General features: G+C 43.1%; 1 protein-coding gene and 1 long non-coding RNA gene across 2 annotated transcripts in view; one reads left to right on the forward strand and one right to left on the reverse strand.

Moving 5' to 3' along the window:
* Positions 1 to 616: 616 nt before the first annotated feature.
* LOC309384698 lies at positions 617 to 4,146 on the reverse strand. The gene is made up of 3 exons (XR_014174103.1): positions 3,869 to 4,146; positions 3,015 to 3,111; positions 617 to 699 (listed from the first exon to the last, which is right to left on the reverse strand). It is a non-coding gene; the product is annotated as an uncharacterized lncRNA (long non-coding RNA).
* Positions 4,147 to 5,973: 1,827 nt separating this feature from the next.
* Positions 5,974 to 18,938, forward strand: part of ELL (elongation factor for RNA polymerase II) — a 65,293-nt gene continuing 52,328 nt past the window's right edge. The window contains exon 1 of the mRNA XM_081937071.1: positions 5,974 to 6,168. Coding sequence (XP_081793197.1) covers positions 6,037 to 6,168 — 132 coding nt within the window. The 5' untranslated portion in view covers positions 5,974 to 6,036. The remainder of the gene's footprint in view (positions 6,169 to 18,938) is intronic.

Here is an 18,938-nt window from a genome sequence, read left to right on the forward strand (position 1 = left end):
TTTAGACTTATCTGCCGCTTCACAGTATTTTACAGCCCACTCTAAGCAGTTTACAAGAGTCAGCATCTTGACCCCAACAATCTGGGTCCTCATTTTACCAACCTTGGAAGGATGGAAGGCTGAGTCAACCTTGAGCCTGTTGAGATTTGATCTGCCAAATTGCAGTCAGCCGGCAGTATTCAGAAGTGGCCTACAGTACTGGATTCTAACCACTGTGCCAAATCAACATGATTCTGTTTGTTTGGGTTCTGGCATTTCCTTTAATGCCCTCCTCCTCCTGTGTCCATCCTGCAAACTCTCAACTAATTGAAAGCACAAGAATTTTTAAAAAACCAACAACATAGGAGAAGACCTTGAATGAAGTATGTATAGGAACAAAGGGTGTACTGGCATGTCTTTAGAAGGTTTACTGGAATGTCTTAGGAGTTATAAAATAGTGATCAGCAACGGTGAGCCTTTGTCCACATGTGCACAGAAGTACCCAACTTGGCAGCATTTCACGAATATAAAATGATGAAGAAAAAATCACGCTGATCCTTTCTTGACAATTGACTGCCTACCTGTAAAAGCCACCTAAGGAATTTGGGTTACTTTTCTGAGAATTTCAAGCCTACTTATCCTACGAGCAAACTGGTGGTTAGCCAAGTAGGGCCTGCTCAGTCGTGGCACCCTTCCCAAAGGAGGGGGAGTTCCTGTTGCCTGCATTTAGAAAGGTAGCAAATCAGGCAAGACTTTATTACCTTCAGTTGGCATTACTCTGTTCCTACCCTTAGCCATGACTGTAATGAACAGGTAGTCCTCAACTTACAATAGTTTATTTAGTGACCTAAACTGCTAATATGTATGTAATAATGATATTTTGATATATATAAAATAAGAGAGAGATGTAAGATCTCGGGGGAGCACCACCTTCCGTATGATGTAGCTGTCAAAAATTTTATCCACACTTACGTACCCTTTCCCCCAAAATATTTGTAAAAACCAATAAAACTTTTTTAAAAAAATAGTTTATTTAGTGACGTCCGAAGTTACAATGGCACTGAAAAGTGACTTATAACCATATTTCACACTTATGACTGATGGCCACGTGAATTACATTCTAATGTTTGACGAGTGATTCACATCTATGACGGTTGCAGTGTCCCAGAGTCATGTCATATCTTTTTTATGATCTTCCGACAAGGAAAGTCAATAGTGAAGCCAGATTCTCTTAACAACCGTGTTACTATTTTAAGAACTGCAGTGTTTCACTTTACGAATGTAGGGAGAAAAGTCATAAAATGGGGCAAAATTCACATAACAAATTTTTCACTTAGCAACATAAATTTGGGGCTCATTTGTGGTCGTAAGTTGAGAACTGCCTGTGTTTCTACTACTGCATTCAAGTTATGCTAGATTTATTTTAAATCTTTTAAATTAAACATTAACTGCAGGAGGGGCTATAGTGACACAAGGCCAAGCAGTAGCTCTATAACCAGGGAAAAAATTGAGCTCCCCGACTTTATGGTAAAACAAAGATGATTAGGGGACTGGAGACTAAAACATATGAAGAATGGTTGCAGGAACTGGGTATGTTTAGCTTAAGAGAAAGAAGGACTAGGGGAGACATGATAGCATTGTTCCAATATCTCAGGGGTTGCCACAAAGAAGAGGGAGTCAAACTATTCTCCAAAGCACCTGAGGGTAGACCAAGAAGCAATGGGTGGAAACTAATCAAGGAGAGAAGCAACTTAGAACTGAGGAGAAATTTCCTGACAGTTAGAACAATTAATCAGTGGAACAGAAGTTGCCTCCAGAAGTTGTGAATGCCCCAACACTGGAAGTCTTTAAGAAGATGTTGGATAGCCATTTGTCTGAAACGGTATAGGGTTTCCTGCCTAGGCAGGGGGTTGGACTAGAAGACCTCCAAGGTCCCTTCCAACTCTACTATTGTATTGTATTGTATTGTATTGTATTGTATTGTAACACAGGCAATTTCATAAGTACTCCATCCAGCAAGGATAGAGATAGTCTTCGACTTACAACCACAACTGGGACCACAATTTCATTTGTTAAGGCAGTTGTTGAGCAGTCATGTCCAGTTTTATGACCCTTTTCACCACAATTACTGCAATTGTTAAGTGAATTAAGCAAATTTGGCTTCCCCCCATTGACTATGCTTGCCAGAAGTCTAGTGGGAAAGTTACATGGTGACCATGTGATGTTGGGATGTTGCAACCAGTGTGAATGCATACAACCAGTGTGAATGCATACTGGTTGCCAAGCACCCAGATTTTGATCATACGACTGTGGGGATGCTACGTCAGTCATAAGTTTGAGGACTAGTCTTAAGTCCCTTTTTTCAGTGCTGTTTTAACTTCGAATGTTTCTAAGTTGAGGTCTATCTGTATGCGGCATGCTAAAATAGAGGACGTCATTGATACTTTTTTGACTGCCATTTACATGCTTCAGCCAGAGCACAGCATTTAAAGTTGCTAACTGATAACCTATTGGGATCCCATCAATAAGCTCTTTTACATGAGCAGCAAAAAAGACTGCCACCTCTAGAGCTAAAGCCATTCAACTGAGAACTTCCTATTTAGATCAGATTGGGGTTAATTGCCAAGAGGATGGTCTTACCTGATTATGTGAATATTTTTCATATTTCAACAAGCTGTATTATTTTCCCTTATTTGATTTGATTAGGTATTAGACCAATTTCGTTGTATTTATTTTGCAGAATGTTAATAAAGGATATATATACATTGCTCCTGGAAGCACCAAGCCAGAAGCACCAAGCCGGAAGCAGCAGCCTGAAGATGATGAATGAGACTTCATCGAAACGTCGTGAAGATACTTCCAATTCTACGCGGGAGAAAACCCGAACAACCAAAGACATACATACATACATACATACATACATACATACATACATACATACATATATATATATATATATATGGCATACCAGGAGTTGTAACACATATATATGTGTGTGTGTGTGTGTGTGTATGTGTGTGTATACACATACTTACTTGTGTTTCTCAACCTTGGCAAGTTAATTGCTGGCTGGGGAACTCTGGGGGTTGAAGTCCACGAATCTTCAACTTGTCAAGTTTGGAGACTCCTGTTCTAAACAAAGTAGACTTAGAATAACTTTATTGTCACTTTGAATCTACACTAATTGGCATACATTAAAATGAAATTTCATTGCGTACAGCTCTCAAAGGGTCACCATCCCCAATATACACTATATAAACATGAAAAAATAATTAATTACAACATTATGTGTATACCTACATATATGACACAGAGAAACAACACTCTAGTTCAGATGTATACAGGTACATGGTGAGAAAAATGAGTTTACCAGACCGATGGCCTAGGGAACAAAGCTGTTACAGAATCAGGTAGTCCTGCTAGAAATACCTCGAAACGTTGACGAATTGATGTAAACATTTAACAATAAAATATCATGTTGGTTATTTAATAGTATATATGTGGTTATTTGTTAGGAAAATGAAAAAAATAAAAACTTTATTAAAAAATATAAAAATTAATGAGAAGCTAAACGTCTTCAAGAGAAAAAAAATCCCAAAGGAAGTCCAGTTGCCTTTTGAAAAGGAAGCACCTTTGGGGGCTAAGCAAGGCTCCCTCCCTGGGACTTTTAAGGGAGTAAGGAGGCCCAGCAGAGAGAGAGAGAGCAAACTGATGGGCGGGCGCTCTGGTTCTTTAGTACCCGCCGCTTCTGGGCTTCGGCGGGGCTATCTCCTCGGGGACCCCGAGTCTGCAAGCGGCCGCTTTCCGCTCGCATGAGCCGCCGAGTCGCTGCCTTCCTCCTCCGCTTTCCTCCCCCACCCCCCAGCTCCGAACCCAACATCGTCCATACTTGCTCTGTCTCGAAACTGAAGTCCTTGCAGGTCGTGCTAAGGAGTCAAATGGAAAGGTTAAGCGGAAGGGGCGGTCATTCGCAGCGATAACTTCCGACTCATGTCAATTTTCCCTTGCAGGACAGAACGGCAAAGCTCGTTTAGCTTGTAGATGCGAGTAGGAGGAGCGGTAGCAGCCTCTATCCTAGGGCGAGTGCTGCCACCTAGTGATAGTTCCTATTTTAGCAGCCTAAATCCGGTGGGCCAAACCGTCACGGCTCAGCTGTCTCTGATGTCAAGGAGTTTATTTGAATAGCCACGCTTTCTTGTAGGGGCGTTTAACCAATGGTATGTCTTCGCTATCACCACGCTCCTCTGTCTAGAGCAGAGCTCTTCAAACTTGGCAACTTTAAGACTTGGAGACTTCAACCCCCAGAATTCTCCAGCCAGCTATGCTGTCTCTGATGATGTCAAGAAGTTTATTTGAATAGCCACGCCTTCTTGTAGGCATTTAAACCAATGGTGTGTCTTTGCTATCACCGCGCCCCTCTGTCTAGAGCAGAGCTCTTCAAACTTGGCAACTTTAAGACTTGGGGATTTCAACTCCCAGAAGTCCCCAAATCTTAAAGTTGCCAAGTTTGGGAGGCCTCAGGCTAGAAACAAGTGAAATGGGGAGGCGCTCCCCAGAATTCTTTGCCTGGGGAATCACCTTTCTCTATACAGATATACGGCAGTCCGTAGTACATTGCAATAGAATAAAATAAAAGTTGAGTTTGTATGAATTTAAGGCTTTCCTATCAAATAGTTATTAACACTCGATCAACACAAACTTCAAATTGCATTCACCAGTTTGGTTGGGTCAAAATGCGTCTGTGCAGTAGTTGATCATCAGTTTCAAATGTTGAATATTATCATTTGCATCAAAATAAATGCAATCATAATGTTCACTATGACAATCTATGTATCATCAGCACCATTCTGTGAATATTTGAAAATTTTAATGTGCATTAAATATATACACCTCATTTCATATTAAACATGAATATGTTTATGAACCATTTTGATTTAAAAGCCTTATAACTTGTCCAAAGGGAAGCAAAAAGATGCTTCAACGATCTCATTGCCATTTTTTTCTTTTCTTCTACAGCAGTAGCCCTTACCTCTTTGCACAGTATTTTATCCCATTCATCTGATGACATGAACATCATCCATTAAAGGTAACATCATTGCCTACTTTTAAGGAAGTGGGACAAAATTCTTTAGATTTTCTGCATAAAAGCTGTGCATACTTTGAATATATAAAAAGCATTATTTCTCAGAGCTGCCACCATACATCCTAAAAAGCATTTCCTTACATTTAGAACACTCTAGAAGTGAAATTGAGAAACATTTTGGAAAAAACAATTACTGCCAACCTGCCTTCCATTGAGGACCTGTACAATGCACAAGTCAAAAAGAGGGCCCTGAAAATATTTACAGACCTCTCGTACATAAAATGTTTCAACTCCTACCCTCAAAACAATGCTATAGTGCTGAACACCAAGACAACTAGACAGAAGATCAGTTTTTTCCCAAATGCCATCACTCTGCTAAACAAATAATTCCCTCACCATTGTCAAACTATTCACTAAGTCTGCGTTATTATTACTATTAGTCTTCTCATCGTTCCTATCACCCATCTCCTCCCACTTATGACTGCATGACTGTAACTTTGTTGCTTGTATCCTTGCGATTTATATTGATCTTGATTGTTTCCTGATTGCTTATTTGTACCCTATGACTATCATTAAGTATTGTACCTTATGATTCTTGACGAATGTATCTTGGCTTTTTATGTACACTAAAAGCATATGCACTTGGCCAATAAAGAATTCTATTTTATTCTATTCTATTCGAAACAAAAAGACCACATCTCCCAACATGCCTCCCGGCATGTGGCGCCTGCGCAGTTTGTGGCTACAGCTCCCGGCAATAGCCATGAGGTAAGAGTTTGGAAAACGTTACCAGAAGGGGGCGCCTATAAGCCAAGCAAAGAGAAGTTGTAGACTACACTTCCCGTCGTACTTTGAAGCTTTAAAGGCTGCCGCCGCGCGGCTGGATGACGTTACACAGGGGCGTTTCTGCTCCATAATGGTTGAGGGGGCGTGTCCCAGGGGCTTCCGCCGCCACCGCCGCGGAGATTCCCAAGATGGCGGCGCTGGCAGAGAGGGGGTACGCGCTGTCCTGCGGGCGCCTCGGCCGCGGCACACGAGTCTCTGTCTTCCACGTCAAGCTGACCGATTCGGCCCTGCGAGCCTTCGAGGCCTACCAGGGACGCAAGGTGGGTCTTCGAGCCGGGAAGGGGGGCGGGGTAGCGACCCTCCTGTTATATTAGGAGAAGTTGGTTATGGTGGGTGGGGGGGAATAGCCGCCTCCTCTTAATGCCAGCTCGAAAAGTGGTAGGCTGGAAAATTGGGGGGGGGGATTCCTTTCTCCCACCAACACAGGGCTGGAGAGGAAAGGAAGGTGGACTCCCCTTCCCCTTAAATTGGCGAGGGGGGCAGGAAGAGGGGGACCCCCTCTCCTCCAAAGTAGTCCACGAAGGGAGATGCCCTCAACAAGAAGCAAATGGCTCTTTTTAAGGACAGAGCCTTTCTTCCAAATATAGGGGGAACGCAGGAGGGTGGTGATGAAATCCTTCCCCTGCCACGAAAAGAAAATAAATGACCTGGATTAAGGAGAGAGAAAAACCGACTTCCCTAGCAAATCTCGATGTAAGGAAATATGGGAAAAGCCAGCGTTCCCCCCACCCCTCAAAATCAAAAAAATAAATACCATTCTAGAGATGTCTTGCTTCAGCTCCCAGTAAGAATTGAGCAACCAACCATGGAAAAAAATGTACGCAGTATATTAAGGAAATGTTACGCCTTTCACTCCAAAGGACCACTTTGGAAGCTTCTCCTTTCTAAATATCAAAGATGTAGCTTGGTGTTTTTTTAAAAAAAAATCCCTTGTAGGTAAAGGCCAAAGTGCTACTGTAGAAGGTAATAACAAGAAAGCAGCTTGTCATACCTTTTTAATAGTCAATTAGGGGAACATGAGTTGGAAATTAACCCACTGGAGTAGGGATGCTTGAGTGCAAAATATAGGATTCGAATTTTCTGAATTGATTGAACTCTCTTGAAAGGGGAGTCTTGGTTTTCTTGTCAGGAAGGCTCTCTTAAAATGGATGCAGGACACAGAAAAGTACAAATCTCCTTATTGCTATCTCCGAATGCGCCATGGAAGTTAAGTGAAGAGATTCTTTTCCTAAATCTTTAAAGGAACGAAGTGATAGGCGCATGGATTGATTTGGAGATTTGTTGAAATTAGACACTCCCTTGTTACACCCCCCCACCCCAAAAATGCTCCCTAAAAACGCCTAAGTAATAAGATTTGAATAAATGAAATATGAGAAATAACTATCTAAATAAAGTGTAGATATTGATTAGACAGTCTTGGGTTGGGAATACTTTACAAAGAAATATGCTTTGAAATATTTTTAAGGAACAGTATTGATAATTTCTGGGAAGGAAAATAGAATGAATTAGAATACACTAAATTGTATACAGAATAGATTCCCAAATGTTAGAAAATGTAAAGTTTTTTTTTAAAAAAAATGCTCTTGGGAAGGCTGTTTTTTAAAAGGAAATGTTGGGTTCTATTCTCTTCTATTTTCCATTATCAGGCGTATATGAGGAGGACCTGAACAGGTTCCTCGACTTTCATGTTGTAGCATAAAGGGAGAATGAGCAACAATGAGCAATGTGTGTGTGTGTGGAGAGAGAGAGAGAGAGAGAGAGAGAGAGAGATAATTGAAATAAATCCATGAAGATGGCAGCTTCCTTTTGCCTTGCCCAATTGTACTGTGTTGGGGGTGGAGTGGGGGATGTGCCCAAGCCTTGGTTAAGGACTGCAGTGTGAAGAGTCTTATCCTGTATAGCAGTGAACTCAAGTGCTTTTGAGTTATGCGTGAGGATTGTAGCTAGTAAAAGAGCTCTCTTTTCTCATTGGACACCTGGCCATGGGAAACGTTTCACTGATTTCCTGCTGCTAAGTGTGAAAAGAACAATTGGGTCCTCCATCAGTAAACTGATCAATTGGATAATAGTGGACAAAAATTGTGATGGACCATTGAAAAAATGGTTTATTTTTTTTTAAAAATAAAGTTTTTAGGTCCATCCCTTTTAAAAAAAATATAAGTTACATAAACACTTTTTGTCATATGGTAAATCCTCCTTGGATGGCATGCAGCAACGCCTAAAACTTATATTTCTAATCTTTAGATTGAGAGAGGAAGTTGAGATAATCCTACCAGTAGTTATAGAAATATCCCCGCCATCCATCTTTTCTCTCTCTCTCTTTTTCCAGTCTGAAAAATCTAGAACTATATATTTTGGTCTAAATTTTTCTATTGATCCATATCTTAAATGGACCTATTTTGCAGCTTTAAGAAGATAATTAAATAGCCTCTTCCTTGTTCTTCATATCCTCAGTCTCAAGTGGTAATTCTTGGTTATGACTTACTGACTTCCTCCCCCGTCCTTGTTTTACCAAGAACATCAGTACTGAATGCACTTTAAAGGGTTGCACCATTTTTATTTATTTTTATTAAGTTGGAGAACTGGAATCTGGCTGGGGGAAGGGCTGTTTCATTGCCAAGTCGCTGTTGCTTACTGTCTTGTGTTAAGTTGTGTGAACTCTGATGACGGAGATCCTGACTTAGATTTCTTGGGGGGCTGCCAAATGCTGTACTTTGGAAGCTCTCCTTTGGAGGGGGTGTCGAAATACTCTTTGGTCGCCTAAAGTGAACTCTTGGAAAGCGTTTAAGCAATATGGGCTTTGAAGGAAAATATTGACTCCTTTTTAAAATAGTGATTTTCAAAGCGAATTGTGCCTCTTCTTCAAAATATAATCATTTTGTTTCCAGTTCTCCCCTCCATCCAAGTTGAGCTGCAGTAGCCAAGAGGCAAACCTGTTTATCATTGGCAACCTCAGCTTCCAGTAAAGGCAGTTTGGGATTGTGTCATTCTCTATTTTTAATATGGGATGTTAGTTACCCGATGGGCCTCAGGCAAGCTGGGAAGAGGGCTCCTGCTAATTACTAGCTGAATACTGATCACCTTAGCATGGATTTCTTTCTGCAATTACGTCCAAGGACATATTCATCAGTTGCAGAAAGAAATTGGAGCCAGAATGATAGGAAACAGAGGAAGTACTTGATACTTTTCTCCAAAAAAGGACTTTCTCACTTGTGAGGTTCCCCCCCCCCCCCAGATACAGTTGTGTAACTTGAATGAGCATACAGAGTAGGCAGATCATATACATTTCCTGAAGAAGACAGGAAGGAGAGTGGTCTTTCAATATCATCACCCCCAAATTACGGCAATAAATTACAGCTGTGGGATTTCATGGCATTAATGATCATTTTGGGGCTGTAATCGGAAAGTATTGCATAATGCCATTGTTCCAATGATTGCAACAAAAGTTAATCTTGTGAAATTTAGGTCCAGTCCTACCAGCAATGCATCCTTTCTAGAAAACTGGATTTGGTCAAGTCTAATTCTTGATTCTTCAATATAGAGCAGGGATGTCAAACTCGATTTCATTGAGAGACGCATCAGCGCTTGTCTTTGATCTCGGGAGGCGGGGTTTGGGTGGCCAGTTATACGTCATTCGTGTCAGGGGTGCCTGTGGTGGTTCGAGAGCTCTGCCCGCGAAAACGGGCTGTTTCCAGGGTGGCCCTGGAGGGCAGATTTAAGCACCCCGTGGGCCGGCTGTGCCCCCCAGCCTTGAGTTCGACACCCCTGACATAGAGTGTTACTATTTAATAAAGCCTCCCTAGGTTTTCAAGTTGGGGTCCCTTCCAGGAATTAAACCAGGCCCTTTCACAGCAAGAGTTTGGAATGGGGCATTCTGTTGATGCAGGGTAAATTTGACTGCATCTTTCTGTTGGCCCAAACTGGATCTGGCTCCATATCATGTGCAAAGTTGGCCATTGCAAAGTTCATTATTTGGCTCTGAAATCCCAGTTTAGATCCCCGCTTGATTTTGAAACACACTGGTTAAATTTCTTAACATTAGTTGACACATTGAATTCTCTGTTCATTCTCTTTCATTCATAGAAGGTCCAGATAATTCCTTTGGCCTGTGTTTCCTGCAAGAGATAATAGGATGTTATGTATGAAAGAGAGTGTATTATTCATGGGGTGTTTAGTGCTGGAAAGAGCATCAAAAATCATCCATCGCTTCTATTAGGAAGCTGTTTCTAGATTGTTTTGAAATTCAGATTTCTGCAATAAGCATCCTTAGATGTTGTGGTTTAAATCTCCTTTCTGGCACTATGATATAGAGTTTTAAAATCTACTAAACTTGTTCAGTGTGTTTTTCTCAACTCACAGTAGTAACTGACAATTAGGGGGGGAAATATCAGAGCAACCTGATAAAGATGGGTGAACTTGTCACCATCTCTGCATTGCCACATAAAGGAAATTTGATTGTCTGGCCCTGCTGTGTTAAAGAAATTGTGCTGTGTCTTTATGTGGGCTTGCTACACATTAATGCGCCCAGTATTACAAACATAATTTGCCATCAATCAGGATTAAGCACCCATTGCTTTTGTTCGAAGTACAAATGACACAACTGAGCAATGTAATATATTTGTGATTTGCAAATCGAGTACAGATTCATAGTATAATGGCTTGTTCATAATGGCAGTTAAGTACATGGGCCTTTGTGGGGAAGGTCTCTGGAGTCAGTGTGAGGTAGTGTGAATGGTTTGCAGGCTTGCAGTTTTCTGGTAAGAATAAATAGATTCTTTTCGAGGATAGGATTAATCCTGAGCACCTGAGGAGTTTGATTCAGTGGCCAAAGATTTGAAAAATGTTATATGTACCTGTGCACTTTGTCCTTGCAGAATGCTAAGGGTGGCAACCTGTGAATGTGAAACATCCTTTTGTCCAGCCCCACCCTATACTTAAGTCTTTGACAGGTCTCTATCCTGTTGAAAACCTTCTGGGGAAGGCAGTTCCGCCACACACAAAGCAGCTGGGTGGATTTGTCTGTTTGCATTGAGGTGCCTCTCCCCCTCCTCTTGCTCACGCACATCAAGACCTGTGGTAATTGAATGTCATCTGAAGTAGTTGTGACATCCTATGAGTAGCCAGATTGGCAAGGAAGTGCCTCTTTGGAGACGCACGTATTTAAGTGACTGGCAGTGATTCAAAGGAACGCAGTAGTTAGGAAATCCCTGAGTCTGAATCTTGCTTTGAGAGGACAGCTCAGGGCCAAAGCTTCTGTTTTGCATGAAGACAGCAGGTCCGGTCCTCCGAATCTCAGAAACCCAGTTGATTGTTAAAGATCATTCCTTCAAACTCAGGAGAGCTAATTCTAACCTGAGCAGGTTAGACCATGGGCAATAGACCAGGGCACCCAGAGAAAAGCAGGAGAAAGGCAGATGTGTGTGTGTTGTTGGATAACGTAATGTCTCTTTGCTAAGTGTCCGTATGTGTATGTGCATACAGCCATACATACCTGTGTGTATGTGTAAGAGAGAGAGAGAGAGAGAGAGAGGGAGGGAGGGAGGTAGTAGTGGGCAAGTATGAGATCAGGTGTAGCCCAAAGTAATAGTATTTTTTTTTCAGAATATCTTCTTTGCAAATTGTTGTAGGTGGGTTTTTTTTTGTAAGAAAAAAATGTTGCTTTGGGAACTTCCATGCTGAATGGAATCGATCATATCTGTCACCTGTACAATATGTAGAATTGTCTTAATGTGGGGATAGATTATCTGTCCTTCTAGTAGCCCCATATTTTCTGTCTGTTTCAATGACTTTACAGGTTCTGAGGTGGAGAAGGATCTCCTCCTCCTCCATCTCAGAACCTGTAAAATCATTGATTCCATTTGCTACCTCATCCTTTTAACCAGAGATTAGGCCGATGACATTTTTCATTCAAAACAGCTACCTTGGATTACAAGACCTCTGTTAATACTTGCTTGTCTCTTTATTTCTAATCCTGTTGCATTATCTTGCAGATAAACCTCCCTATGTTATTAGTCTTCAAAATTGTATTTCCTGCCTGGTCATATGTATTACTTGTATCTGATTCACTGGCAGCTGAGAAATGATACAACTCTTTCCAGTTTTGCAGCATCTTCCCTTGTCTGCATCCCTTTCAGTCTTAGATACACAGTTGGGTGCAGACCTTGTCAAGAAATTCCTCAGACCAAAATTGAACTCACTTTGGATCTGGATAACATATTTATTAACACATATGTGTATTTATCATTTTTAATTGGTGGTTAGCCACCCATAATCATATATTTGAGAGAGGAAGCCATCTAAATATAATGCAGATTGTCCCCACTTAGTGACAATCACTGAAGGATGATTCATCAGCAGTTATGACACAGATGGAAAAAATAACTTTGCAACAGATCGTCACATTTATGATCTTTGCAGGTCTGTAAAGCAAAGGAAAGCTGAAGTAAAATTGTAATCATAATCACAGTTTCACTTAGTGAACTTTGCTTGACGTCCAAGTTGCCAGTCCCAATTGTGGTTACTAAAAGAGGGCTACCGGCAAATAAATACGAGTGAGGTACCTTCCAGGGATGTTATTACTTTAAAAGTAACAGAGGAGCAAGTCAAATTCCAGAGAGGTAGATGTGTTAGTTCCCATAGACAGGCAGACAGATTTAAGACACTGGAGTTTTATGAATATATATCATAATGCAGTGGCTGCTGGGTCAGGAATGCTGCTTTCACAATAAAACTTATTAATCTTTAAGCTGCTGCAAAGTGTGGGTAGGCACACAAAGAATGGAAAGTCAGCAAGTAGGCGAAGTTAATGCTTCATTTTAGGAACATTTGGTCGATTCCTATTTGTAAAATAGACCTGGTAGTAAAACACTATGACTATCTGGTAGATTTGATCAGAACTTGCTGGTTTCTCAGCTCGTTTCTTTTTCTTTTGCATGCACAGGGGGGGAAATTGGCAATTCCCCCCCCCTGAAATGAGTGCAGTTGCAATGGGATCCAGCAGCAGATCTGAGGGTTATTATGCAATCTCTTTCTTTGCTGCACGCTTTGTCAGTAGTTTACTTTTCCCTGGGCGTGTGTGGAAGATAGCAACAAATGAGGTATTTGGAGCAGAGATAGCGGAGACCAGTATTTACAAAACAATATGGAAATGCAGATTTTAAAGAGCCGCTTGTGTTGTTTTCCTAGCCGCTCTTGTTACATTTGCCGATTTTCTCTTGAAAGGCAAAGCAATCAGTTCCTCTCTTGCCACCCTGTTGCCCTCTAAAGAATTAAAACAAGGGAAGGGACGGGTTTATATAATAGGGCTAGGAATTCTGCATCCTGCAAGGGACCAATTAAGAATCTCGAGGTTCGTGGTATTTTTTTCTTCTTCTTTTCCTTTAACCTCTGGAATTATTTTGTGAAGTTGCACAACAGAATAGAGGAGGAACATGCGTCAGTTAAGGACCGTAGGTGTCTCTTTAATCCGTAGGAGTGGTTGACCAGCATATGCAGGTGGAAAATGCTGGAACGTTCTGTGCTCTTCCTCTGAATCTGACTGTGCTACTCGGATGGGCAGTTTCACAAAGTTTGGCCCAGTCTTTGGGGAATGGTGTTATGCTGGGGAATGGGTGGCTTTGGTTTTTTTTGTCTAGAGGCCCATAATATTTTAGGAAAATATTTTCAGACGATATTCCTAGAACCCTCTGAAGCTGTCTTCTGCTAAGTCTGATAATGATGCCTGCCAGTGGCGGGCTCCTAGTAGTGCCGTCCGGTACCCACCGCTGATGCCAGCATAAGTTTCTCAAGTAGAGTGCCATTTCCGGATGTAATTGGGAAACTTTCTATAAACACTCCCCCCCCCCCCTTATTCCCGTAATCTGTATAATCTTGGCCTGAAACGTGGAACTCTCCTAATCACCTACGGGCAGAAATTTGGTCCTTTGCAGCTGAGGGCAATTGAGCCTGATGTTATCAGCTGTTAATTGTTCTCAAGTTTATCTTTTTAAAATCGTTTTGTAAGATCCCAGACTCGCTTCAGTAGTGAGATGGGTTGCATATAAGTTTAATCATAAATCAATCAATCTGGTGTTACCAAGGTAGATGACTTGCCCCCCTCCTCACCCTCCAATTTGAGGAGTGGACCTGCCCTATGAGCAGTATAGTACGGCTACACAATTAAAAACATTTCAACAGGCCTATATTTAATCCCCCCCCCTTTTTTTTTGGTCATGTTGATTATTTCACCGTTGCTCGGACCTCAACTCAAGATTTGGAGCCATGTATGGCTCTCAGGTTTAGCATCTCTGCAGTGTTACTGCCTCGTTTGACTGGCAGAAGTTGTCCACGGTCTTGGCCCTAGAGACCTCCTCAGTCCAGTTACTTGATAATGTTTTTAAATGCGGTTGTCAGTATTGTATAGGAGACCTTTTGCAGGCCAAAGGGGATCCTGCCACAATGCCCTCTTCCTCTAGGACAGGGGTGTCAAACTCAAGGCCTGTGGGCCAGATGCAGCCCGCAGGGTACTTAAACCTGGCCCGTGGGGGCTGGCTTGGAAATAGCAAAGGACCGTCCTGCGGTGCCTCTGCAAGTGAAAATGGGGCACGGGGGGGGGGGGCACGCACAGCATCCTTGCGCACAGTTTTCAGCTTGGATGGCTTTCTGCAGCACCCTGCCAACAAAAACGGGGGGGGGGGTGCATGGGACCCCTTTGTCCCATTTTCAGCCTGGACGGCCTCCTGCAGCACCCTGCTGGCCAAAACGGCACTCTGCCAGGGACCCCCGTGCCCCACTTTGACAGAGACATCCGTCCTGTCTTCTCCCCCCCCCCCAGCCAGCTCACAGAGGAGAACTACAATGTTGATCCATCCCTCAAAGAAATCCAGTTTGACACCCCTGCTATAGGGTTTCTTGAAGGAGGCAGACCATATCTCTACAAGGCCAGCAAGGGCTGAACCATGGACTAGAACAGGGGTCTCCAACCTTGGCAACTTGTGGACTTCAACTCCCAGAATTCCTCAGCCAGCTGAGGAATTGGACTAGAAGACCTCCAAGATCCCTTCCAGCTCTATTCAGCTCTGACTTCTGACATCCAACTCAAGTAGATCTTCCCCATTGCCTTTTGCTCTCTATCCCAGATGCTGGTAATTCATCACCAAATACATACCGGCAAACTGGCCAATTGGAAGATTGGCCCAATCAGATGAATACCTCAACTTATAACCATTCCTTTAGCGATCGAGATTACAACAGCACTGAAAAAAGTGACCGCTGGTCCTCTCACTTACGACCGTTGCAACATCCTCATGGCCAGGTGATTCAAATTCAGACACTTGACAGCATATTTTTACCGCAGTTGCAGCATCCTGGGGTCATGTGATCCCCATTTGCGACCTTTCCAGCCAGCTTCCAACAAGCAAAGAGAGAGGGGGGGGAAGCAGGATTCACTTAATGACTGCAATATTCATTTACCAAATCCAGTGATTTGCTTAAAAACCATGACACACACAAAAAAAGTCATAAAACCAGGTGCAATTCACATAAGCAGTTCGTCTTGCTTAACGAATTCTGGTCCCAATTGTGGTTGTAAGTCAAGGATTGGGCCTGTATTCATTTTCAGTAGGAATTGGAGAGTTTTTAGTGTACTCTGCCATCTTTGCCCTAATCAACAAAGGCGACTTCCTCTTGTGACAGCTCCCGAGTGAAGCAAGCCTTCCCAACGGTCTTGTCCAGTTGGGTGAGATTCCAGGGTCAGGCAGTTTTGACTTCCAAACTAAACGCAACCAAACATGTGGGCGCTGCCTTTGGATGATAGCAACATACGTCTCAAAACAGGGCAGACTGAAAAGCTTCCCAAGTAGTCCAGCCCCATTCTGCGTTGTTGGGTTATGTAACGGTTAAAAAAAAAAAAAGATATATTCATACTTAACTCTAAGCATGAACAAAATAAATGGAGTATAAATGATATAAATTTAAATCATGCATTGCAGTTGATGTAAATAAGCTCTGTATAAGCTGCCTTTTGAGGGACGCGGTGGCTCAGTGGCTAAGACGCCGAGCTTGTCGATCAGAAAGGTCGGCAATTCAGCGGTTCGAATCCCTAGTGCGGCGTAACGGAGTGAGCTCCCGTTACTTGTCCCAGCTTCTGCCAACCTAGCAGTTCGAAAGCATGTTAAAATGCAAGTAGAAAAATAGGGACCACCTTTGGTGGGAAGGTAACGGCGTTCCGTGCGCCTTTGGTGTTTAGTCATGCCGGCCACATGACCACGGAGACGTCTTTGGACAGCGCTGGCTCTTTGGGATGAGCACTGCCCCCTACAGTCTGCGTTTTAGGAATTTGGAGATCGTGTGATAGGCTGTCATGGCAGACATTGTTCATGAAGAGATTTGGGTGGCTACAAAATATCTATCCAAATGGAGATGGCCAGTCCCAAAATGTCCATTTACAGGTAGTCCTCAACTTACGATCACAATTGAGCCCAACATTTATGTCACTAAGTGAGGCATTTGTTAAGTGAGCTTTGCCTCATTTTACGGCCCTTCTTGCCACAGCTGTTAAGTGGATCACTGCAGTTGTTAAGTTAGTAAACCCGGTGGTCAAGTGAATCTGGTCTCCCCGTTGATGTTGCTTTTCAGAAGGTTGCAGAGGCAGATTACATGACCCCCGGGGCGCTGCAGCCGTCATAAATGTGAGTCAGTTGTCAAAAGTAGCCGAATGTAAATCATGTGGCTGAAATGGTTGTAACTCAGAAGAAATGGTCATGGCTCACTTTTTTCAGTGCCATTGTAACGGTTACTAAGTGAACTGTTGTAAGTTGAGCACAACCTGAACTTTGAAGGTAAGTAAAGTTAAAGGTCTCAGTGCTAAACAAATATGGGAGGAGTTCTCCCCCCCCCCGCCCTGTGTTCCTTGGCTATCACGTTTTTTCTCTTTCTGATACCTGCTTTAACAAAGGTCTGTGCAGATCTTTTGCAGTGGACTTTTTGCCTGGGGCCTGCAATTCGAAAACCCTAAGCTGCCTGCCTCCGAACTAACCTTATGTACAAAGCCTATTTACAGCTGCAACCTGGCTCAACATTGCATGTCCTTTTTGAGACCAGTCACAAAAAGCATTTTATTCATTGGATTTGTATCCTACCTTTATTACTTTATAAGTAACTCAAGGCGGCAAGCATATATAGTACTCCTTCTCCCTTCTGTTTTCACAACAACAACCCTGTGAGATGGGTTAGTTAGGCTGAGCGAGAGTGACTGGCCCAAAGTCACCCAGCCAGCTTTCATGCCTAAACCAGGACTAGAACTCACAATCTCTTGGTGACCAGTGATGACTAGCCTTTCCGAGTGCCTAAAGCGTGGCCGAACCCCCAAAATGCAATGCTCACGTGCGACCCCATGCATGCGTGTGCGGCCCCGTGCATACGACCCCTGCACGTTTCCCCCCCACACACACACGCATGCATTATTATGGCTACATAACACCCACACTCTGTATAATCCCCCCTCCCATTTTCCCACAGTAGAAAATGTGGCAGGCCTGAAATCCAAAAAGTAAAAGTGGCTTCCAGGACAGACAATGCGTGGCAGACACCTGAAGAGCAGCTGGCCATCGGGAGGCATGCACGCATGTGCGGCGGAGATGAACTGGGGCAGCGGCCCACGTGCCCACAGAGAGGGTGCTGCGTGCCACCTCTGGCATAGGTTCGCCATCACAGCTCTAGACGAAACTGGCTCTCTAATAAGCATTCCTAGGCAAAGGAATCTTGAAAGCCTTCACCCAGGAATATTTCACTTGGAAGAGTTCTGCAAATGGGGAGCCGTTCTTAAGGCCCTGACTTTTGTCAAGCAACATGATTGCTTTTATTGGCACGCCCACAAGATGGGTTTCGAAGGCTGATCTAAAAGTTGTTGTTGTTAGTTGCGAAGTCATGTCCGACCCATCGTTACCCCATGTACAACATTCCTCCAGGCCTTCCTGTCCTCTACCTTCCTCTGGAGTCCATTTAAGCTCATGCCGACTGCTTTGGTGACTCCATCAAGCCACCTCATTCCCTGTCGTCCCATTCTTCTCTTGCCCTCAATCTCTCCCAGCATTAGGCTCTTCTCCAGCGAGTCCTCCCTTCTCGTTAGGTGGCCAAAGTATTTAAAAGATCTAAATGTACAGGCAGGATAATGTGGCCTCAAACAGTATGCAATTTTCGAGGTTAAATTGGACTCATAGAAAACATTGACAAATTGAAACAGAATTCCTGTCCCAACTTTGATCTGACCTTACCTTAAAGTCTTATCGCATTTATGCCCTGCTTGTAGCATCTCCTAAAGGTATTTGTTCGACCATTCTTGGTCACAGGTCATTGAGTTTCACAGAACATTGCTCTGGACTTTCGGGCTCTTGTTTTCGTCTCTTGGGTCTCTGTGACCTCATTTCTGAAAAGTACAGGAGTGGAAGCACCAATCAAATAAAGCAACACATTTCTCCTATTCAGTTGCTAGTGTGCAACACATAAAGAACCGACCTATGAAATGCACTCAGTCTGTAACTTCATTTTCTTAAAAGTAGCACTAGAGAGTGAGTTGTTATAAGCCAGTCCCAACCTTTCAGAAATTTCTTCATATATAGGATGGCGTAGGGCAGGGATGTAATTCACATACCTTCTCTGCCGGCTCGCGCTTGCTTCACTCGCTCGGGCGCTGTCGTCACATTCCAGTTTTGACCCTCTGCGCATGCACAGAAGGCTTTGCACATGCGCAGAGGGTTAAAACCGGGATGTGACGGCGGGTGAGTGGAGTCTCCCACTGCCCGCACTGCCAGCTTGCCAAACCTATCGCTGCCGGTGCTACCAGCTCACGTGAGCCAGATAGAGCCAGCTGCATTTCACCCCTGGTGTAAGGTCTCCTGCATGAGCAGGGGGTTGGACTAGAAGACCTCCAAGGTCCCTTCCCACTCTGTTATTCTGTTATATATTATAAATATACCCCATTTCCTCCAAAGTAAGACCTAACTGGAAAATAAGTTCCATCATGGTTTTCAGGATGCTCATCATATAAGCCCTA

This window comes from Natrix helvetica (assembly GCF_964273705.1).
Source record: "Natrix helvetica genome assembly, chromosome: 1".
In the NCBI taxonomy this organism is placed as follows: Eukaryota; Metazoa; Chordata; class Lepidosauria; order Squamata; family Natricidae; genus Natrix; species Natrix helvetica.